This window comes from Mytilus edulis, chromosome 7 (genome assembly GCF_963676685.1).
Source record: "Mytilus edulis chromosome 7, xbMytEdul2.2, whole genome shotgun sequence".
Taxonomy (NCBI): domain Eukaryota; kingdom Metazoa; phylum Mollusca; class Bivalvia; order Mytilida; family Mytilidae; genus Mytilus; species Mytilus edulis.
This window is the reverse complement of record NC_092350.1, coordinates 7160171-7185319: the sequence shown is the minus strand read 5'-3', so window position 1 is coordinate 7185319 and position 25149 is coordinate 7160171. Positions and strand designations below refer to the sequence as shown.

Genomic DNA, 25149 nt, shown 5'->3' with positions numbered 1-25149 from the left:
ACTGTTCAGGGTTCGACCTCTGCGGTCGTATAAAGCTGCGCCCTGCGGAGCACCTGGTTGTAGCTTGAATTCAACATTGAGTTATCCACCTTTGCATACATGTACATAAAATAAAACTTCTGTCCTCCCAAGTTTTATGAAACATGCAACTACTGAGTATATAACCCTGTGCCATTGTTCAATGTAAGGACACTTGTCTTTAGTTGTTGATGCTGATGTACATCTTTGCACCTCCATTGTTATTGTTTATGTATTTTTCTATTAAATTGATTTCTACTTTGTTACCATGGTGTTTCACATTTGATTTTCTTCATTAACATCCGCTGCTCTTCAAGATGTGTGTTTCTCTGTACTTTCAAAGACTTTTGTTGGTTTTTTCTTGAGAAAACAATAAGATGCTGTAAGAGAAAACTATCCATCCAAGTCTAAATGATTCATAAACAACATCAACGAAAATAAATATATGGTATATTTTATTTACAAGGTAGTCATGCAAAATCTTTGTACCAAGTAAAGGTTTTTTAAAAGTAATGTGTTGTAAAAAAATCTGATTTTATTAATTAACAGTTGTGTATAGATTATGGGCATTGAAATTTTAAACATCACTCCAGACAAAGGCTTAGCCTCGAGTTTGGAAATATAATCATTTAAACAGGTTCATCTCTTTTTATGTAAAACTTTTAATTTTGTTTACCATGAGAAACTGAAATATCCAACTCAAGCAGTCTGATTAACCATCTACACTATCTATTTGCACAAGTGGAAAAAAGAGGGACTTAAATACCAGAGGGACAGTCAAACTCATAAATCGACAATAAACTGACAACGCCATGGCTAAAAATGAAAAGGACAAACAGACAAACAATAGTACACATAACACAACATAGAAAACTGAAGAATAAACAACCCAAACCCCACCAAAGTTGGGCTGGTTTCATCCGAACTGCAAATCAAGAACAGGACAATTACTACTGTTTGTATTAAATTGATATAAAGTCAGGTCTGTTAATTTCCCTTGTATGGATAATTCTCTATAACTGAACACAAACATACAATCAAGGTAACAGAAAGTGATGTTACATTTCTGCATTAAAGGTACATTCACTGACCATTTGTGCTGCATAGTTGGCACTTCATAAATATAATCAATAATTGTACAAAAGTCATTTACAAGTTGTTAAATGTTAGTTTGGAAGGACTGACAGTCAGAATGATTAATTCCAATATACCTACTTTTCAGGTACATTGAAAATGACCAAAAGGGGAGCTTACAAATCTAAAGAAAGAACAACTGTAATCTATATAAGTTGGCCTTTTTGTTCAGCTGCAACAAAATGAAGACAAAAATATATTAACATCAATACTTTATTATGAAAGATTTACAAAAAGCATTTAAGATATCTATACATACAAACAAAATAGAAGTTGAGATTCTATATACTATACAAACATCAGTTATCTACCCTGCCTGATAGTGTGTGTTAGATTGTGCTGCATGTCAACAATGGAACTGCAAGTTTTCATTGTTTAAAATTTGAAGTAAATTTTGAATGAAGGTAGCATTATATCTTTGCCTTTAAATACCATCAGGTAATTTAAAACAATTTCATAATCTAAACAGTTTACATTTTTAAATCATACTTAATGAAAGTAGTCCATCACAGTTAATATTTTTTAATTAAATCATACTTAATGAAAGTAGTCCATCACAGTTAATATTTTTTAATTAAAACTGATTTGAATTTTTGTTAGGAAAATGTAAACAATTCTTTTTTTATCAGACTATACATGTATACTTTCTGAAAAACTTAGCTTTCAATATCAGTCAGTGCACAGTTAGCAAATATTGACAAGGATTAGAGTAAAACATACAAACAAAAGTTGCTGGAGTGTATAATACATTATGTCATGAAAATTAATGTTAAAATAATCAACATCATTTTAAAAATAAATAAGTCTGTACATATGTGATTAACCTATATATAATAAAAGCTATTCCATGCAACAAAAGCACAAAATTCACGAAAAAAGGCACATGAATTACTATAATGGTTTTTAAATGATATATGTAATTTGAATTAAAAATAATTTTTAACATGTGCAAATTATTGTTCAATAAAAAAAAATGTGTAAAGTACAAGACTCATGTATCTTTGAAAAAAATATGCCATTTTATTGCGTTGTAAGGTTGATGTTGACCCAAAATCTTAATTTCATTACTCAATAAAATTCAAAGTGGATTAAAAAAAATAACAGAAAACTTTTTAAAGTTTGATAAATGTCTGTCTCAACAGTAGTAAATACTTTAATATATATGTTATATGTACCTTGAAAGTTACTACTTATTATTTAACTTCCCTCTAATCATAAATAGTTACATTTATTTCCTGTCCTGATAACTAACTTCACAAAAAAAAGAAAACTTTAAAAGGAAATTGTATTATGTTTCTATGTAAATAAATTGGTACATGACTACTAAAACATACATAAAATTTAATCTAATTATTGAAAAAACATAAATGTTTTGATGCTAAATATTAAAATAAATGCAAATTATATTTCAAAACATTTCTTAGGGCTATATTTTTATTTTTAAAAACATATTCTTGGCATTCTTAGTACATTCTCTACACCAATAATTGCAATCATTTATCTGTATAACATATATAATGAGTTTAATGATTGCTAATTTTCATCTTTAACGGCAATACAATAAGTTCTGGCAGTGTAAATTAAGTATTTATTATAGTCTGTAGAAATTCTCGTCTATTGTACAAAAAGTTTCCCACAATGCTGTTTGGTATGTAAATAAATAAAGATTTTAATTAGGTTTGAAGTAACTATATAATCATTGATAATTACATTTTTAGAATTGATCTAACAGGAAAAATCCATTAAACAATTACTTCTTGTATTAAAGAGGAAAAATACAATATTTTGTATACTGAAATAGTTTTCACTGAAAGTTCTCTAAAGGTGTCCCAGAAGACTATTGTTTGCTCGTTTTCCTCCATTTATTTCATTTTGTATGTGTCTGCCGAGCACCTTTTATCATTGTTTGTCTTATTGAAATTTCATGAAAGAAACAACCTGCTGCTTTCCCAGTAAGCAGTAGTAAATACATTACAATTCCTTCTCATTCATCGTTTCTTTGTTTCTGTGCTCTTTTCAAATCTTTGTAATTTGAAGTTTTTTTGTAACAAGTTTTCTGAACATTGATGTTTCCTCTCATTAAAATACCTCCATCTATTTTTCCATCATTTGTGATATTTAATAAAAATACTTTTAGCCAAATTGTTATAAATCACAATTGTACAAGAAAACATCAAATTTAAACAACACCAATAATTTGCATATATATGTAATTCTGGTACCCAGTTCTGACACAAGATAAAAGACGGCGATCAACTCATGTGAATATAATGGTTCTAGATGTGATGTACTGGCCAGATTTCTGTTGTAGAGTGTCAAGATGAATAATGGAGAGGATTTCAATCAAAAACATCATTTTACTCCATAGAAAAAATGTAGCTGCGTTTTAACAAAATAAAATTCTAAAAAAAATCTAAAAAAAAATTTGCACTGTGCCCTTTCTACTGTCATTTTGGAAATAAAATAGAAAACCTTTCCATAAAAGACGGTTCCCTGAAAAGGAAAAAGAAACATAACTAGTAAAACCATACGATATACTAGGGTGAAAAATATACATTTTTTGTAACACTAAAATTACACCGTTATAAAAAGCAATGTATCAGATATATTGTTGCTTGTCTTTCATTTTTGCTATGACATGTATGAGTTTTGTCTAAATGCCTTTTTATGTTTCTTTGTTACATATATGTGAAGTGACTCTGTACTTATACATCTCATTACTGTGTTATTGTACTATGGTAAATTTGTGTATTCTTGTCTTTAATTTTTGCTATAAAGCTGGGTCTATATGCCATTTTATGCTTTTTTGTTACATATTTGTATGTATTTTTTAGTGATTGATATTATAACACAATGTTGACTGCTGTATTTTTCACATTGTATGTTTATTTTGTTCATACATGTACATTGTGGTCAATATAATGGAATTTGATGCGAGTGTCATACAAGTGAGAGGTTTAGCTAGTATAAAATCAGGTTCAATCCCTCATTTTCTTTATAAGTAAATGCCTGTACCTAGTCAGAAATATGACAGTTGTTTTTCATTTGTTTGTTTGAGCTTTTGATTATGCCATTTGATAAGGGACTTTCCGTTTTGAATTTTCATAGGACTAAGGACTGAAGGAGTTCAGTATTTTTGTGATTTTACTTTACTTTACACCAATATGACAATAGAAATACAATTACCATAATACTCACCAAGACTATTAACTGTATTAAATTATAAAATGGCACAGGATTTCTGGTCTCTAAACGGGTTATCTGATTGGTTCACACCTATTACTAAAGCATCTCCTTGGGAATGCTCTGTGATGTAACTCTTCATCCTGAAATCAAATAAAGTAAAAGTAAACAGACTGGCTCACTACTATAAATGAGAATACAGTATAAATATCTTAACTTTTTCAAAATCCCAGCTATTCTCAGTTTATAGCAGATAAGAGACAGTCTGCGTAGATGACATTTTGATTTTATAGCAGATGAAACATTTTTTGTGTAAAAAAACCTTGACCATTTGTTTTATTGGTGGAGGATTGTGATAAAACTGTAAATAATTCAATAGTGTTGACGTTTTTTTTTTTTATATATTGGTGGATAGTTGCCTTTTTACTCCTATTGTGGAGGTGTGCCTAGATTGGAAGAAGATAGACAATACAGATTTGGTGTAACTCTACAAACTGAAATAAGAATAGCTACATGTAGGTACAAAATGTAAATGTAACAGTAACTAGACTGGTTCACTCCGATAATTAAAGCATCATCTTTGGGATGCTTATTGATGTAACTAGTCATACTGAAATAGCAAGGTAACAGTAACCAGACTGGTTCACTCCGATAATTAAAGCATCATCTTTGGGATGCTTATTGATGTAACTAGTCATACTGAAATAGCAAGGTAACAGTAACCAGACTGGTTCACTCAGATAATTAAAGCATCACCTTTGGGATGCTTATGATGTAACTAGTCATACTGAAATAGCAAGGTAACAGTAACCAGACTGGTTCACTCGGATAATTAAAGCATCACCTTTGGGATGCTTATTGATGTAACTAGTCATATAAAAATAGCAAGGTAACAGTAACCAGACTGGTTCACTCGGATAATTAAAGCATCACCTTTGGGATGCTTATTGATGTAACTAGTCATACTGAAATAGCAAGGTAACAGTAACCAGACTGGTTCACTCGGATAATTAAAGCATCACCTTTGGGATGCTTATTGATGTAACTAGTCATACGGAAATAGCAAGGTAACAGTAACCAGACTGGTTCACTCAGATAATTAAAGCATCACCTTTGGGATGCTTATTGATGTAACTAGTCATACTGAAATAGCAAGGTAACAGTAACCAGACTGGTTCACTCAGATAATTAAAGCATCACCTTTGGGATGCTTATTGATGTAACTAGTCATACTGAAATAGCAAGGTAACAGTAACCAGACTGGTTCACTCGGATAATTAAAGCATCACCTTTGGGATGCTTATTGATGTAACTAGTCATACTGAAATAGCAAGGTAACAGTAACCAGACTGGTTCACTCGGATAATTAAAGCATCACCTTTGGGATGCTTATTGATGTAACTAGTCATACGGAAATAGCAAGGTAACAGTAACCAGACTGGTTCACTCAGATAATTAAAGCATCATCTTTGGGATGCTTATTGATGTAACTAGTCATATAAAAATAGCAAGGTAACAGTAAACAGACTGGTTCACTCAGATAATTAAAGCATCATCTTTGGGATGCTTATTGATGTAACTAGTCATATAAAAATAGCAAGGTAACAGTAAACAGACTGGTTCACTCAGATAATTAAAGCACCACCTTTGGGATGCTTATTGATGTATTTAGTCATAAGGAAATAAAAATAGCAAGGTAACAGTAAACAGAAAACTTAAACATATTCTTTGAAAGCTCTTTGTAAAATGTTAATTTGATGTTACTCTTTCCACTAAAATAAAATAACAAAAAACAAGGTAACAGTAATTGGAATTCTCTTTCCATTTGGTGTTACTCTTTATACTAAAACAATTAAAAGTGCTTGTACATGTGAGCACATACATGTACATACTTGTTAATTTACATTTATAACATACAATTTATAAACAGAAAATATCATTGTTTAAATATATGTGATTAAATTCTACACTGTCTATTGTGAAACTCATTTGACATATGACATTATTCTATTTGTCATGTTTGTGGTAATATCATTAACAAAATTATTATACATTTGTACTTAATAACTTTTATTGATTTTAAATTTTTTTTTATTATGGGAGCTAAAAGTCAAGCATATTCATTCTGTAATAAATAATTTACTGAATATGACTACATTTATTTGACATTCAAGAAGCCACAACACAAGAAGAAATATCCAATGACAAAAAAAAAAAAAGGAACACTGTTCCTGATGGAAAAATTACCATCCTAGTCAATTAAAATTGGAGTTGGACCTGCTATGTGCAGGATTCAACTAACAACCTCAATGATGACAGGGTATACATAGTGATAGTTGTTTTACTACATACATGTATGTACTCAGACCACTTGGACCCCATTTTATTGAACAGGAAAACATGTTATTTGCTGTAAAAATATACAATGTAATAAATATAACTTACAATTACTCATGTTTCAAAATGTGTGATACTCTTTTATTGTTTTTTTACTTTACTATAATTAATAAGACAATAAACTAAGATAGATCTGTATTGTGACTTTAGTTATAGAGGCTATATTCATAGTTCTAAATACCAGCACAACTTGAAATTTTACAAAACAACAAATTATTTATTTATTAACTGCATGAAATAAATAGACTTTTGTAAAAGTGTCTCCTACCAATTTATGATGACACTTTTACGAAATAGGATTTGTTTAAAATTTTTCTTAATGCTTATATGTTTTAAAGGTGACACTTTCATACAAAAATTGTCTGTTTGTCTCTTTCAGTGAAGCCTCCAAAGGCCATAGTCATAGAAGCTAGACCTTATCGCTATATAGGAATCTGTGTCATTTGACCAGAGAATATACAAAACTTCATAAACTATTGCATTGGTATCAGATGATTCATTGTTTAAAACAATAACTGTTTTTGTGGTGTCAATACATTAATCTTGTTATACAATTTTTTTAAGAACTGATGTGGTGTCTAGTAATGGTGATATAGAGCTACTGTACATTGTATTCAGTATAAAAAATAAATATTAGAAGATTTGTTAATTGCAAGGATTTGTATAGTTGTTAGTCTTACTACAATGTACTATACAAATCCTTAGTAATTGGTATGCCAGATTGCAATGAGAAAACTCTCCTCCAGAAACCAAATAATGTAGAAGTTCAAACTATAGGTCCCTGTGTGTTCTTCAACAATGAGCAAATCCTATGCCACACAGTAAGCTTCATGTATTAAAATAGTCTATTTCTAACATCTCACTTGTTGAGTTCATGTGGAATCAGGATAACAAGACTAGGAACAAAGACAATTCTGACCAATTGAAACACAACTTGGACTTCTTTTTATATAGACAAATTCGACCAGTTTGAATGACAAGTTTGGCCTGTCTGAAAGATATCTACATGTACCAGTTTAAAACACCGGTCAGAACAATTTAAGAATCTTGAATTTTTATTCATTTCCATTATTTTACTTTTCCACAGAAATTCTGTATCATAATTTGAAAAAGTCTTCTATTTCTTGGACTCTATCAGTTTCTCCTCACTGATCATCATATACAATGTATATATAACTTCCTAAACATTAGAATGAAAGTGGTCTGTGTTGTCTTTAAAAGTGGTCTGTGTTGTCTTTAAAAAAGGTCTTTGTCTTTGGTCTGAGTTGTAATGTACATGAACCCAATAATTTTTTAGTAGGGACTCAGTCAGCGGTTAAAGCATTTACACATGCATTCCTGTATAGTATGCCAAGTGACAGTAACTTGTCCTTGGACACACATACTTAACAAGTGTGAAACATAAGCTTCAGGATGTTTTTGAGACAACACCCTCCCCCTTTTTTATAAACAGTCTGACATCGCAAAATCTTTCTATCTTACACTTCAATTGCTTGTGAGACTGGTATTCTTTCAACTTTAGCTTCTTCTCTCAGCTGTGTTAGCTGTTTTTGTAATCTCTGTACTGCACTAGACATGATTTTTATTTGCAGCTTCTTCAAACGATCGTTCAATCTGAATCAATTAACTCTTCTCGCAGTGAACGTGATTTCGCGTGATTCAAGATGTCTGCGCCCATGTTAGAAAGCGAAAACAAACAAATCTTAACGATGACATCGTTAATGGTAAAACAAGCTTTGATAGTACCAAATACTCTTTGTCAGCCAATAAGGTTCATTTAACTTTAATAATATATACAAATGACGTTATTTAAATACAGTTAACATGAACTATATCTGGTGAGGAGATTGGTAAAGCCTAAGGCTTAGGCTAAGGGTGCACAGGAGGTTGAAATCCTATCAATGAGGGTCTATAAATATGTCAACTCGACTAATATCCGTGATTGACTGAAAGACACCAACAGTCTCCGATTCCAATTGACCAACTCATCTCTCTCTCTTCTGCTTTTTTAAAATTTTAAAATTTTTTTTATTTGTGAAAACGACGTGGATGCACGTGCTGTCGTGCCTCCGGGTAGCTACGCCCCTGCTATATATGTGTATATATGTCTCAGGTGATATCCAGTAAAGGCGGACAAATAGCGATAAGGTGTATTAAAATTATATATTTTTTCTTTGATGCCTAACGTCGCAGGAAGGCGTCGAAGCAAAAATTTCAAATAGCCTTCAAAGACCTTATAATTATTTGGACTACCTAAAAACATGCTTCCACTGACCACTAAATGGACATCTTGTTTATTTGAGGGTGGCAAAGGGTTATTTTCGTGCAACATGATCACCGTTTTTTATTTCACGTTCAACATGTTTCTACTTTATTATTTGACATTCAGTCGTGCAAGACAGGTGCCTCGTTTAAAGTGGTCTGCTTATTTAATTTTACGTGCATTGTGATATTCAAATGCTTATTTTGCTTGCTTGGTATCAGAAATAAATTTCAAACACTAGACAATGATTGTTAAGAAAAAAATGATTGAATTTTGTTTTTTGATAAAGCGTAAAAGGTCTATGATGTTGTTCCTTTATTTGCATTTTAAAAGCTAAGATCGTTATATACTTTTTATGAAAGCCTTAAATCATTCATATCATAAATGTGTATACTCTATCGGGAATATTAAGTAAAACAGAGAGTTAATATATATTAGAGGGCAGTGACTCAGTCACAAAAGGTTCACATCAAAGTCTTTATTTTTCGTGCAACATTCATGACAGAAACTATTTCATGTTCAACCTGAAATTAAGTTATTTCACTTTTTTTCTGTCCAAGCACCCCCCTTTTCTACCCTCTCATTTGTATTCATATTTAAGAATAGTGAGTTGTTTTAATACACCTTATTGCTATTTGGCTGCCATTACTGGATAATATGAGGCACTAGGCATTTAATATACCTGTGAAAGGGGATGAAGTTTGTATGCATTTTTCTTTTTAATTCAAACATATTTTAACTTCCAAAATCTGTTAAAAAAGAAACAGAAAAACCGTAATGTTTCCAATTTTTGGTTCTGTTGTTAGGTATTTATTTGTGAGGTTATTTATGTTATGACATCATATTCAATGTTAACAAAGAAACTCTATCATCAGCTAACGTTTTTGGAAAGATAAGAACTTGTTCTAAATCTTTACTATAAGGCACTGGCCTCCCTAACAACATGACAGGTTAGCTACTGTTACTAAATGTATTCACACTGAAATATAGTTCCCAATAGTTCTCATGTATGTGCACAAAATACACACATGAACTGAAAAAATGGTATATTTTTGGAGCAGTTCATCCAATAGATAAAGGCAGATGTGGTGTGAGTGCCAATGAGACAACTCTCCATCCAAATAACAATTTAAAAAAGTAAACCATTATAGGTTAAAGTACGGCCTTCAACACGGAGCCTTGGCTCACACCGAACAACAAGCTATAAAGGGCCCCAAAATTACTAGTATAAAACCATTCAAACGGGAAAACCAACGGTCTAATCTATATAAACAAAACGAGAAACGAGAAACACGTATATATTACATAAACAAACGACAACTACTGTACATCAGATTCCTGACTTAGGACAGGTGCAAACATTTGCAGCGGGATTAAACGTTTTAATGGATCCAAACCTTCTCCCTTTTTCTGAAACAATAGCATAACATCACAACATAGAAAAACATACGATAAAATATCAATTGGCAGACTTAACTCAATCAAAAAACGTATGATTACACAATGAACGAATAAATTTGATCTGCGATATCTGAATACAAATGAACAGTTAAATAAAAGAATGTATGTAACCAATGCTTCTTTTTATAACATTTTGATTATATTAGGTAATTGGGTATTGATACAATACTATAATGATTGACAACTGTCATTATCACCAAACAATGAGAGACAAGGTGGACCTTTAATTACAACATGTACAATGCCACACCTCCTAAAGTGTCAATCAAATTGACCACATTACTTATCAACCTCAGTCTTACATAATTAAAACCTTCAATATACAACTTCAATATACAAATGTTTGACCTCATAATTGAAGTTGTATATGTATATATTCGATGTTTGATATATATCATGTATAGAAGGATGATAGATTTATTTATTGCCTATTACTTTTGATCTACAATACATAAAGACATTCTTTAAATTATGTCTGAAAGATAAATGATCAATGGATTAACAAGATATCTTTAAAAAAAAATGAGATATGAATATAAATATGAATATATAAAAGCTATTCAAGTAAGGCCTATAATTTACTTGATAAATTTCCAATAATCATCTGTAATTAATCAACAATTTAGATAAGTTCACTTATTTTTTTATCATCAGGAATAAGACCTTGAAACAGTTTTAAAATTTTAAAACTTTTAATTAAAACAAACCATTGTTTATTAATTTATTCATTTTTGCAATCAAGAAAGAATCCAAATTTTAATAAGATTAGTTTTTTTTAATTTGTTTACGTTGAAAAAGTTTATTTTCAATGCCCTGTTTAGAGAAATACTTTAAAAATCAATCTTCAATGTCATATAACCTATGTTAACTTACAAAATGCCCCAAAACACTTAACATATTTAGATTATTTTTGTTGACACTTTAAAGTTCTTAGCTGTTGGTCTAGATTTTATGTCTTACAATGATTGTTGGAAGCATTTACTAGACATGCTAGAAGAATTTTGGTTTGCAATTGTTTAAGCTATTTTTTCGTATTTTACTTTTAAATGGACATAGATTTTCTGGCAGGAAACAACACATTCACTCTGTGGTTAAACGTTTTAAAATTTAACTTTCTTATACTATTTTGGATTTGTACCAAACTTGGACAGAAGCTTGTTTATGATCAAAAGATAGTATCTAGAAGGAAATTTAGTTTTCTTCCAGTTAACATTACATTTAGTCAGCAGTTAAAAGTTTTTAAACATTTATTAGATTCATAAACTATCCTGGATTTTTACCAAACTTGGACAGAAGCTTCTTACAATTTAAAGATAATATCAACAGGAATATTTTATTGATTTATTTCCTCATTTTTGTTGAACCTGCGATTAACAGAAAGAGTAGGCGAGACACTGGGTTCCGCGGAATCCTTACAAATTTTGCTACGGACTTTGGCATCATTAAACAAAATATCTGACACCACAATGGAAAAGTAATTGTTGTATGATGTTAAAAGTTCAAGCGGCCAGATCAGCTGGGAATAGAGATAATGTGTATTAACCCCCAAAGGCAAAGATTAATGTCAATATACATGTATATATATATATATATATATATCTGGGAGTTTAATCATGTGAATGATTTAACGTTAAAATTTGATAGTTTGAATCTATTTAAGAGATTTCTCTCATTAATCATTAATTTTTTATTGCATAATTTGCAGAATACAATACCTGCAGGTAACAAAAAATAAATTTACTGTTACCTTCATGTGCGCTTTTCGCCCTCTGTGTAACGCGTCGCAGGGGACATGGAAATAACAAATGATCATCAGTGTGTACATATGAGTGTCTGTCCGTCCGTCCATCTGGTCTTGTTAATGCCCTCATGGGTACAATTCTTGCCAGATTTTTATAAAACTTATACTGTAACTTTTAAAATATCATCAATACATACCTCAGACAGGTTCTAAAATGGTGGACGGTCAACATTTTATAAAGAGTTATGTACATTGTACCTTGGAAATATTAAATTAATGGAAAATGGCTAAGTTAGCATTCTCACATGTACAATTCTTGCCAAATTTTTACTTAAGGTTAATATCAGTAATATATCAGACAAGTTCTATAATGGTGGAAGATCCACTTTAAAAAAAAAAGAATAATGCCCCTATGAAATATAAAATAAGTGCAACGCAGGGGACATTAGAACTCTGATCTTTTATATTTATTGTGTCACAGAAGTTACAAATCTATGTCCTTCTTTTTCCCAAAGTTGAGGCTTTTTCAACAAAGTATGCATGGTTTAATGTTAGAATTATCAAAAGATATTCAAGGAAATATATATTTTGTTTTCTATTAGAAATCAATATAATACTCTTATTTTCTGTGTCGACTGTTTCGCACTAATTGGAGGACAAGCAAAATTCAAGCTATTTTTTTTTATGTTCATCAAGAAATCAATTTTCAATTAATTGTCTGGACACAGGACATTAACTATAGGGTAAAGTTCTATAGATCTCAATCCATTAATACATTTTAGTACAACTGTCCACTGTAATACATTACATAGTTAATTTATATATGTATATATGTTTTAACCTCAGTTGCATGCTCTTCATGTATGCAAACATCCTTAGAGAAGCAGTAACATATTTATAAAGAATGCATTCAAATTAGTCTAGGTAATAGAAATAACAGAAACTATAAGAAGAGAAAATACAGCATGTATAGTATGCTTATAAAAAATGATATATATATATGAATGTACATGTAAGAGGTATACCAAAAAAACAATAAGTGAAAAAAAGATACATATATATATGCAAAATAACCATCCACCAAATTAATTTTTTACATTTTGTATTTCAGAAAAATCCTAGAAAGAAGTAAACTAACAGATATATCGTGTAACTTGACAGATTTTGGGGTTGGTAAAATAGCTATCCCACTGGACAATGGAACATTTGATGAAGTGGATAATTTATTATTGGAGAGCAATATGATTTGTAACTGTAATACTGACTTTATTAACTTTGATGCAATCAAGACTTTACCAATGTCTGGTTATCAGATAGCTCAGGTGAAATTTAAAGCTAAAAAACCCAAACCAAAAACACCATATGAAGAACTTGTGTTGAGTCTGACTCATCTGGCTCATAGATATGATATATGTATAACGGAAGAGTTACAGAGAGATATTCCACATCACTGGGAAAAACATGGAGATCTTGTTCTACTACCACCAAACTGCTTCTGTAATGATAACTGGAAAAAAGCAGGTAACACATAGGATTAAATAGAAACTATATCTGTATTTTGCTCCTGTTAAACAACTTTTTCTCAATTTATTTTAGTATTAATGTTTAAGTGGTTAACTTAAAGTAAATGTATAGAACCAAAACATGTAAAATCTGAGATGATTGTTTTTTAAAGGGCATATGATACAAAAACAGGGGCAGATAATGACACATCAAGGCATTTTCTTTATTTATTTGTTTCTGTTTGCAGTAGTGTTTTTTTTTCTGAAAAATTGAAATATGAAATTTTGTGTTTTTACCTCACCTGCGAAAAATAAAATATCTCATAATAGTAATACATTGCAAATTTCAAGCAAAAAGAAAATCATTGAAGATAATTTCTGATATTGGTGGATTAAGATAGTTCCTTTTTATTTCCTCAATAAATGAGAATGACTTACAAAATTTATTTCAAATTTTTGAAAAACATTTTTCATAATATTAGGACGAACGAACTTTTGGAGAAAATGGGGTACCTACAGTAAGGGTTAGAAATTACACAGAAAACCAATATAATCACAACTTACTTCAACATACAATATCCAAGAGTTACCTCCCTTTGAACATGTTGTATATACATTTTTGTATTTGATCATTATATGTAAACTGACAGTTGTAATTTATTATTCATTGCTGAACTTTGCTAACAAATTATTTATTTTGGATAGGTGAAGAGTTATGGTCTGTAGTCTGTAAATGTTTACATTGTTACAGAGTAGCCAGGAAGGATGTGATCTCAGCAGATGGTTTCAGAACACCACAGGTCAGACTATTGTATGGAAATACAGGATGGGTTGAACATAAAGATAACAGAATTAGGTAAGTTGTCCGCCTTGGTTTCAAACAATTTATTACATGGAGATACATACATTATTTGGGTAAAGGAAAAGAATCTCGATGACAGAACTTGGTTAACTGTCCCCCCTTATTTAATCACATATTCAGGTTATCTCTTGTTTGTTGTGAATATTGTAAATTCAGAAAGTTTTGCTCTCATTTATGATTTTTTGAAGAACAGAGTAAAATGTCAGATTGGTTATTGGGATTTCAGAAAGTGTTTAATCCAAAAATGTATCAAAATTTAGATTGTGAGTTTTTATTTTGTGATTCCAATTCTGTCCCCACTTTCACAATATTAAAAACATTTCACAATGATAAAAACATAAAAGCAAAAACTTCTGAATTACAGTACTTCAAGTGTGATTTGTTTAATGACATAACCATGTTAATCTCAATTGTCTTTTATTGTCAAACAACTAATTTTTTTTAATAATATATGATTGATTAATTACATCAAGACACATATATTTCTTTAAAATCAGATTAATTGTTCTTCTGGGAAGTTTAGTTGACAATTTTGTTTTATTGAAACAGGTACACCTATAACATAACAAAGTGTATGTTCAGTGCTGGGAATGTTACGGAGAAGCTAAGAATAGCAAAGTTTGATTGTTCCAACGAAACTGTTGTTGATTTATACGCAGGTAGGACAATGTAACAGTAAATACATGTATGTGTTTGTTCTTCTACCTCTTCTTTGTAGTGTCGCCTTCAACATGTGGAAGTTTATGTCACTTGATGTTCTGTATGTATGTGTCTGTCCCAAGTCAGGAGCCTGTAATTCAGTGTTTGTCGTTTGTTTATGTGTTACATATTTGTTTTTCGTTCATATTTTGTACATACATTAGTTTTCCCGTTTTGAATTGTTTTACATTGTTTGGGGCCTTTTATAGCTGACTATGCGGTATGGGCTTTGCTCATTGTTGAAGGCATCACAGTGACCTATAGGCTATAGTTGTTAATTTCTGTGTCATTTGGTCTGTTGTTGAGAGTTGTCTCATTGGCAATCATACCACATTTTCTTTTTTTATATAGGAAAGTTTGATTGTCACAAAAATTAAAAAAATATAAGGAAAAGCTCTATCCAATCCATATTCCTCCTTATCCAATGTTTCTTAGATATTTTCATGTGTATCTACTGTATTTGTATAACATGTTCAAGTAATATCACAATGCAAAAGTTTCATTATGTAACTTAACCCTATTTGGCCTTAGTTCTACTCAGACCAAGTAATTTTTAAAGTAGAAATTAGTCTTGGAGACCTTTTTTGCTAAGGCAAAAAAAAAAAAAAAAATATATGTGTTTCTTCTAATGTGTTGAAAAAAATAGGTTAGGTAGGAAGGCAATATCATTTTATTTTACAAACAATTTTTTAGGTGGTTACTGCTAGGTTATCAGTCTGATTTTAACAGTGCTTGTTCCAAAATGGCATAAAAAGTGTAAGGGTACTAGTCACTAAAAATTAGGGTAGGTAGTGTTAGTGGAAAGATATGTATTATTATTTTTGGCCCAAACATGAGATAGATTTTTAAAAATAGTTTTATTACAATCCTGATTTTGCTTTCATTGTAAGTATTGTTATAATTTAAAATGTTTATAGGAATACTGCAATAATTTTTAACCGATCCAGATCAGTGTGACACAGATAGATATTTTTATAAATAAGTCAAGTGGCAGGAAATGTATAAGAAGTTTTGACTGACTATGGATAAGTGGAAGACAAAGTGATATCATTAGTTAAGGAAGGTTTTACTTTGTTATAATGTAGTCTTGTTTGTTAACCTTTTATGACAAGTGAAATTATATACCGATTTATATCAAGATTATGATTACCCTGAACATTTAAGCAATGTCCTATTTGAAACTGGAACTGAAAAGGAAACTTTATTCATAAAGATGAGCTACTATCCTATTTGAAACTGAAAGAGGAAGCCTTTTTGACCAATCATTAAAAAGTTGTTAGAGGAGATTGTGTTATGAATAATCTTTATATATATACTAGGTGCATTTATCACAAATCAAAATATTTATAAGGGCAATTGCAATATTCAAAGGAAACTGTATAATCAATTCTGAGTTAAATTATTTTAACTGTCAGACCAAATTTCGCAAGAACAGATTGCAAAAACTGGTTCACATAAGTTTTCTTCATCAAAACCAGGAACTTCAGAAAAATTAATCGCAAAATTTGTTGTAAACATTGTAAATGTTGACAGTCAAAAGGAAATGACTTAGCTCTGATAGGGTACATTATTTATTATATAATACAGTCAAATAAATAATAAAAGGGATGTTTCAAGCAGTAATGTTATTTGTGAGCATGTGTACAATTTGGTAAAACTATAATACTTAATAGAGTCTATGATAATGACCGTTAATGAAGATGGCCTGAACAGTCATGTTAAAGTTAAATTATTGAAAATATTTTCAATTGTTTTTTACGTTTTGTAAATTTATTTCAAGTGTAACTATTCTGTAGTCCTCTTTAGTCTGATATATCATTCAAGATATCCATCATTGTTTCTATTTTGTTGAGCTATAAAAATAAGAGAGATGTGGTATGTTTTCAAATGATACAGACTCTTCACCAGAAAACAAGTTACACAGAAGTAAACAGCTTTTTGTTACAATACAGCCCCAATTATGAGCTAAACTCTCACTACAAAGTAAGCTATAAAGGTCCAAAATTACAACTGTAAAAAAAATGAGAAAACTAACAGTGTGATTTATGAACAAATCCGTAAATGATGCTGGCTCCTGACTTGGGACAGGCACATTCAGAATGTTGTGTTCATTATCTACAATGACTGTGCATTTCTCGGTGCAGGCCTATTTCTATCTTGTCCTTGTTTATATGTTATATATGGATTGAAAGTTTGTCAATCAATCAATCACAAAATGTAAACAAGTAAATAAAAGCTGAGAATTCAGTCAGACCTCAATTAAACATTTTATGTCATATGACTAAAACACACGCCAACCTTATTATCCTTTAATGGTTATTACATGTACTTAATTAAGAAATGTCTCAGAATTGATTAGTTAATGCAATAACATTGGTAGACTAATAGGCTTCTTGATTCAATTATCAATATCATTATTTACAAACCAAATATAAAGCACCGATCATGGTGGCTTTCTTGTCAGAAAGCTAATTAAAGAAAGAGAAGTTTTATTACACCAATTCCATTCTTATCTCTATAAAGAAGAAATCGTTCCATTAGCTTAAACACAAATGTCACTCAACCTTGTTCCTTTCATAGAAAGCACATTATCCTGGTGAATTACAACCTCTGGTTCCAATAATTAGATTTCTATCACAACCTGCAATTTACAAAATCAAATTAAAAAGTCATCCTCAAGAATTACAGTTAAAAATTGATTTTTGAAAGGAGAAAATATAGAAAAATGTCAGAAATTTGTCTCCTCTGAGATGGCCTGATTGAACTCATGTCCTAAAAATCTAAGTGACTCGTTCTTTTCTAAATAATCATTACATATTAATCTTTCCTAATATAAAATCCTTCAGGAATAGTGCAAATGTTGCATGGCAACTCAAGGCATCAAATAATTATTACAAGAAATATGATACACTTCAGAATATGACTGCTTTTGACACATTGATTAATTGAGCAATTATATGCAAGCCTTGGTATTTCTAATAAATCTCTCCATCAATCTAAGAACTATTTTAGAAATGTCGCCAATGACAAATGATTGTCTTGAATTATTTATCTTATATATATTTAGTAAAAGATGTTGTATTTTTGTTTACCTAAAAGACAAAATTCAGACCACAATAGCACAGCGTTAATATTTTTCACATGTGTACAGAGAGCAATGTTGTTTTTTACACTTATAAAAAGGGTGTCTGAGATATTAAAGGGACAATCAAAATAAATCATAAGTGAAGAAAAAATGATTGCACCAGGATAAAATAAACAATGACAGCAAACTACAATCCACAAAAGAAAACTAAAGAACAACTAACACAAACAGGAAGAAAAACAGGGAGGACAAAATGTTATGAAACATAAATATTAACAATGCTAATTATACCATTAAACATAATTCAATATGTTTGGAATAGTTTTACTCTTGCTTATTAGGGCCCCGCCAAAGCCCTTTAGTGATCAGTCTGTCCGTCCGTCCGTCAGTCCGTAACACTTTGTAATAACTTTGTGTCCGCTCCATTATGATTTCATACTTTATACTTTACATGTTTATTAACCACCACCAGAGGGCGTGTCATGATGTATGTACAACTTCCAAGGTCAAAGGTCAAGGTAAAAAAACTTTGGTATCAGTTGGCAACCCTGTGTCCTGTGGTAAAGATCGTGTCCGCTCTATATCTTGAGAACCGTTATGATTTCAAGTTTATACTTGACATGTATATGAACCAACACCAGAGAGTGTGTCATAATTTATGAACGACTGCCTAGGGCAAAGTTCAAGGTCAAAAACTTTGATTTCAGTTGACAAACCCATGTCCTATGGTAAAGATACAATTTTTTAATGCACATTATTCACAGCGGGGCCCACAGAGATGGCTCCCATCTCAATAATATCTAGTTATCATTATTATCAAGTGTATCAAGTGGAAAGGGGTCAGGGGGAAGGGGGGAGGGGGACTTTCTGTGTATTTAAAGTCCTTTTTATCATAACTGTGACCACTTTAAATTTGGTGATTGGTATTGACTTTACCATCATTGTGACTGATATGTGACTATGTTCTTAAAGATGACTGATATTTGACTACATATCATTATAGATGACTGTTTTGTGACTATATCATAATAGATGACTGTTTTGTGACTATGACTGCTCATTCATTGAGTATATCATTATAGATGGCTTATATGTGACCATTTGATAAAATGATAGATAGCTGATATATGACTATTTCTTTTTTTTTTTATGGATGACTGATGTGCGACATTGCATTCTTGAAAGGAGAAGGTCTGGTAAGGTCTGATGTTGGCCTCAAATTTCAGGTCATCTGAAGAAAGAATTTGGACAGTTTTTAAACACTTAAGTGTCTATTTCAGTTGATTCAAATAATTAATGTGAAAGATTTTAACTGGTTTAGTAATTAAAAACGCTCCGATTCAATCTTAAATATGACAAATCTATCAAATATATGCCAAAAATGTTACTTTTCAGATGGATTTTGTCAAAAATGAAAGTGGCCGCATCCATATTCATCCTCAGCCTTAATATATGTCATGTATTATTATCACATACAACTTACATTTCAATATTAAGAATGAACACAAATGCGGCCACTTTCATTTAAGATGGAAACTGTCTAAAAATTAACTAAAATGCTAAATTGTGAAGATTTCAGTAATTTTGAAAGACTTAATGATGCTAGTACCTGATATATGTGCATTTTATTGTAAAAAAACAGCCCATGTTTATGTAGCAGAAGCATTTTACTTTCAAATAAATAACTTAAAGTTTACATTTTAACAATTTTGTAAAACTCTATATTTTGGGGCCAAAAAGGGGTCCTACAGGACCTACTCCTTTATATATGACTGATGTGTGACTATTTTATTATCATAGCTGACATATATGTACTATTACAGGTATTGGATACTATGACTGATATATAGGTGACTGATGTGTGACTATTTTATTATCATAGCTGACACATATGTACTATTACAGGTATTGGATACTATGACTGATATATAGGTGACTGATGTGTGACTATTTTATTATCATAGCTGACACATATGTACTATTACAGGTATTGGACACTATGACTGATATATAGGTGACTGATGTGTGACTATTTTATTATCATAGCTGACATATATGTACTATTACAGGTATTGAATACTATGACTGATATATATATGACTGATGTGTGACTATTATATTATCATAGCTGACACATATGTACTATTACAGGTATTGGATACTATGACTGATATATAGGTGACTGATGTGTGACTATTTTATTATCATAGCTGACATATATGTACTATTACAGGTATTGAATACTATGACTGATATATATATGACTGATGTGTGACTATTATATTATCATAGCTGACACATATGTACTATTACAGGTATTGGATACTATGACTGATATATAGGTGACTGATGTGTGACTATTTTATTATCATAGCTGACACATGTGTACTATTTCAGGTATTGGATACTTCACTCTCCCGTACTTAGTTCATGCAAGGGCTAGACATCTTCATGCTTGTGAATGGAATCCTGATGCAGTGGAAGCTTTAAAGAAAAACTTGCATTTAAATGGAGTTGAAGATAGGTGTACTGTTTACCATGGAGACAACAGAAAGGTGGGTGTTATTTAAAAAAAAAGTTTATATGAATGTTGACACCCTTTGGATGTCATCTCTATTGAAAACAAGATGGTTTCTGGTCTAAAAGAGAGGCAATAGATACATAAGGGACATTCATACTTATAATTCTTACATATTTAAACTGACAATGCCATAGACAAAAAAGACGAAAAATGACCAATTGTCAAACAACAGTAAAAAAACCGCCACAACATTGAAAACTAGAGATATGTAGTTCAAACACTATCTGTTTTAATACTTATCTCAAATAATATATTATGAATCTCTGAACTTTCCACAGTAAGACAAATGGACTTGATCATGTTGATAGGAAAATAAATAATTTTCTGTTTTTGGAAAACATTGATTCATCATAAATAATTCATATAATTGTCTATCAAATATCCCTAAATATCTATTTCATGCACTTACAGGACCTCTAAAAGAAAGTAATAGAAATCCCTATGATTACTGTTTTTAACAGAACTACAAAGGCACCTGCAATCATATAATATTGTTTATAAATTACATTGATAAAAGTAAAATAACAAAAATACAGAATTCTGACGAAAATTCTAAAAAGAAATACAATGATCTATTTTAAAATTATGAGTGATAATGCTCATCAACCACAATCGCCACAAACGAACAAGTCTTCTTTCAATATAATCATCTTCATGTGAATCAATCAATAGTTAAAATTACTATTATCATACACTCTATTTGCATTGTCTACTCTATAAAAGGTAAATGTTTTATTTTTTTCAGATTTGTCCAAAAAATGTTGCCGATAGAGTAAATCTAGGCTTGATACCAAGTTCAGAAGATGGTTGGCCTGTTGCATGTGCTGCTCTGAAGTCAACTGGTGGTATGCTACATGTCCATTACAATGTAGAATCTAAGATTAAGCAGACTGAAGTTAGTGACATAAATAATTCCTTTGAAGGAAGTGAATCTAGATTTGAAAATGAAAGAGATATTGAAATCACTAGGCAGAGTGACAGTGTATCAAACCATATAGACAGGAAGAAATTCTGGACAAAGTGGGCTGAACAAACTTGTGAAACATTACATAAACTGATGTGTAAAGCTCATTCTGATAGAAAGTGGACTATATCAGTCTTGCATATAGAACATGTCAAATCGTATGCACCACGTGTTGATCATGTTGTTGTGGACTTCAAATGTTGTCCAATATAGATAACAATTTTAATTAAAGATCATCTAAACATAAATCTGTGATAGCAACCAGCAGTTTAAAATTGAATTCCTATCACATGCAGTTTATATGACATGTGACCAATATTAGATTTTCATTATCAGTAATTAAATTCATTGAATAAACATGAAGAAAACCAGGGATGGTCATTGGCGGCCTTTGGATGAATAAACACAATTCACAATTCATATATCAAGTAAATTTTAAACTAAACAATAACAGGGTTTCTCAATGGCCATTGGTGTCTCTGCTTCATCACAATTGAATATGGAAAAAAATGTAGATATAAAACGTATGATAACATGAAAAATAAACCTGACTTCAAATAAACACAATTCATAAATTCAGCTTATAGATTTTGTCCAACATTAAGACCACTGAGACTAACCCTTTAGAATAAACCTTCACAAAAGTAAAGCCTTTAAGGTTGCAAACAACTTAGGTTCATATTCAACCATATTATCATTTGGTTGTGTGTAAGGATATCAGGAGTTGTATGTTGCAAGATTTGATTTTATCATTCCTGTTAATTAACATGTGTTTTAAAAGGTGTGGTAGTTGAAAGTTGAATACATTGGAAAAACAGATTTTGTAAATTAATTTTACTGGCTGTAGCCAAAATATTTAGCCTTTTTGAATAAGGTTTTAATTTTTCAAATATTGTGCCCTTGAGCATCACTGAAGGGACATTTGTGGTCGACTTATGCATCTGGTGCTTTAAAATTAGTACCGCTAATGTTTTGTTTCTGCTAAAGAATAAGACAGAAATAGTTAGGTTTCCACTGGTTTGTGGTTTGACCTGGAGGTATATTTTTTTCGGCCTAGCATATTCTCTTGTCAAGAAAGTACTAAATAAAGAGATGTTTCAGAATTGATTAAACTCAAATTACTAGCGAACTTTTAACTTTATGATTTAACAAAAATGGTAAAACGATCAAGTGTTTGAGTTGAAAGACCATTTAGTGGCTTTTTTAAAATGTGTACCATCATTTAAAAGTTAAAACTATCATCTGCTTGGATGGAACGTCAGAAAAAAGATAGGTAATTTCCACTTATGATAACTTCCTTATATATCTACTTGATTTTCATATTCTTTATCTGGTCACAATACAGAAATGATAAATTACATAAAACAAGTCAGGAAATACTATTATTGGTGGATTATACCTGAAATCAAGAATAAAATATGAAAACAACACGTTATTAATTTCATTCATCCCAAGTACTTTTCTAGATTTACCTTCACCAGTACGCCCACAGCCAAATATTTGGATGCTAATATAAAAAAAGAAGATGTGGTATGATTACCATGAGACAACTCTCCAGAGAACAAAACAAGTTTGAAATTGATACTGATGCAGTGTGAGCGAATCAATCATGAATTGCAATCAAAGAGTGAACTTTACCTTTCTTTTGTGTGTGCAAAATGCAACAGTTAGTCAGAAGCAGTGACATGTCACCAATGAATCATCAAAGCTTTAGATGGTATATGCAATTACACAGGAATTTCATTTATAGATTTTTTAAAAATGTGCAAATTTCATTATGCCTCAGTTGGTCTATTTCAGCATACGATGTATGGTGAGCTATACGTGGATTTAGGTATAATCTACCAACAAATGTTTTTGACTGACATTGTTAAACACAATTTACATATTTGGGGTTTAACTAAATGACAAAATATTAAGGATATATGATTTCCAATGATATGCACAAAAAGACGTGTTGTAGTTGTCTTTCTATGACTAGTTGTCTTACAATCAATCATACATTATCTGATTAGGTATTGTAATGTTGTACGTCGATGAGATTATTTTATTTTCTAATCAAGGGAAATGAGTCAGTAGTCAAACAACTTACAATAGTACATCTTGACCAACATATGAAAAGGATACTTCCAAAGGGCAATCACAAATTACAAGTCGAGGAAATCAGAGGCAACAGTAGCTTGATCTTGGTAAAAAATAAAATCACAAAAATACTAAACTCCGAGGAAAATTCAAAACAAAAATATCAAATGGCAAAATCAAAAGCTCAAACACACCAAAGGAATGGACAACTGTCATATTCCTGACTTTGTACAGGCATTTTCTTATTTAGAAAATGGTGGATTAAACCTGGTTTTATAGCTAGCTAAAAGATACAAACAAAGATAAAAAATAAAAAAAAAGCGATATGCAGACATTTTATCCACATAATTATAAAACGGAACTAAGTTTACTCTGTAATCGTCTCCTGCAATGAATCCAAACAACTGTTTCAGTTTACCAAAATGCTTTCAAAGCGATATATTATTAATTGAATTACATCGCCAATGATCCAGTAACATACTTTTCATGTTTTCTACCAAAATCACACACTTTGTTTTATCACTTTTCTGTAGTTGTCTTGCTTCATTAACGATAACTCGACTATATCAACATTAATTCAATTCAAAGTATTTATATGACGTATGAACTATTAAAGAAATTATGTTACATTCTGTGTTATCAGATAATCTGGTCACGGTTAATTTATTTTTTATTAGAAATAAATTTGTTGCTACTGTTCAAGATACAATAAAATGAGATATCTGAATTTCTTAAAGATAGGTATGATCTATCATACCCTACAATGACGTACACAGTCCTATTTTCAAAGTTGAGTAAGACGGTAATCAAATTATAAAATTAAATCGTGGGATTGGCAAAAACAAACATCCATCAATACCAACAAAACATATGCAACAAAAAGTAAGAAGTTTTAACTCTCTTAAAACGACAACGAATGCTTGGGCAATCTGTCAACCAAGATAATTTAGGTACAAACACAATTAAGTTCTAAAATATTACACTAATTGATAGATGATTTTCATTTCCATGCTTTGTTAGAAAATGTCTAAATACAGATACCAGTTGGACCAATAAATTGCTGTGTTTTGTGTGGCTGTCTTTCCCGACAACTCATTAAATATTCTTAAAAATAGTTTGGGCATTTCTTGTTACTTTTCTGTCATGTTAATCGCTTAACTCACTTTATTATCCCAAA

The 25149-nt window shown here is 30.8% G+C and overlaps 2 protein-coding genes across 2 annotated transcripts; one reads left to right on the top strand and one right to left on the bottom strand.

Moving 5' to 3' along the window:
* Positions 1–2180: 2180 nt before the first annotated feature.
* Positions 2181–8386, bottom strand: LOC139529824 (guanine nucleotide-binding protein G(I)/G(S)/G(O) subunit gamma-12-like). The gene is made up of 3 exons (XM_071325735.1): positions 8215–8386; positions 4351–4478; positions 2181–3645 (listed from the first exon to the last, which is right to left on the bottom strand). The coding sequence occupies exons 1-2, from the start codon at positions 8307–8309 to the stop codon at positions 4373–4375; spliced, it is 201 nt and encodes a 66-aa protein (XP_071181836.1). The 5' UTR covers positions 8310–8386; the 3' UTR covers positions 2181–3645; positions 4351–4372.
* Positions 8370–23318, top strand: LOC139529823 (tRNA wybutosine-synthesizing protein 2 homolog). The gene is made up of 6 exons (XM_071325734.1): positions 8370–8503; positions 13309–13718; positions 14405–14555; positions 15111–15220; positions 20743–20900; positions 21672–23318. Exons 1-6 carry the CDS (start codon positions 8397–8399, stop codon positions 22101–22103), a joined length of 1368 nt encoding a protein of 455 aa, XP_071181835.1. The 5' UTR covers positions 8370–8396; the 3' UTR covers positions 22104–23318.
* The last annotated feature ends 1831 nt before the right edge of the window (positions 23319–25149 follow it).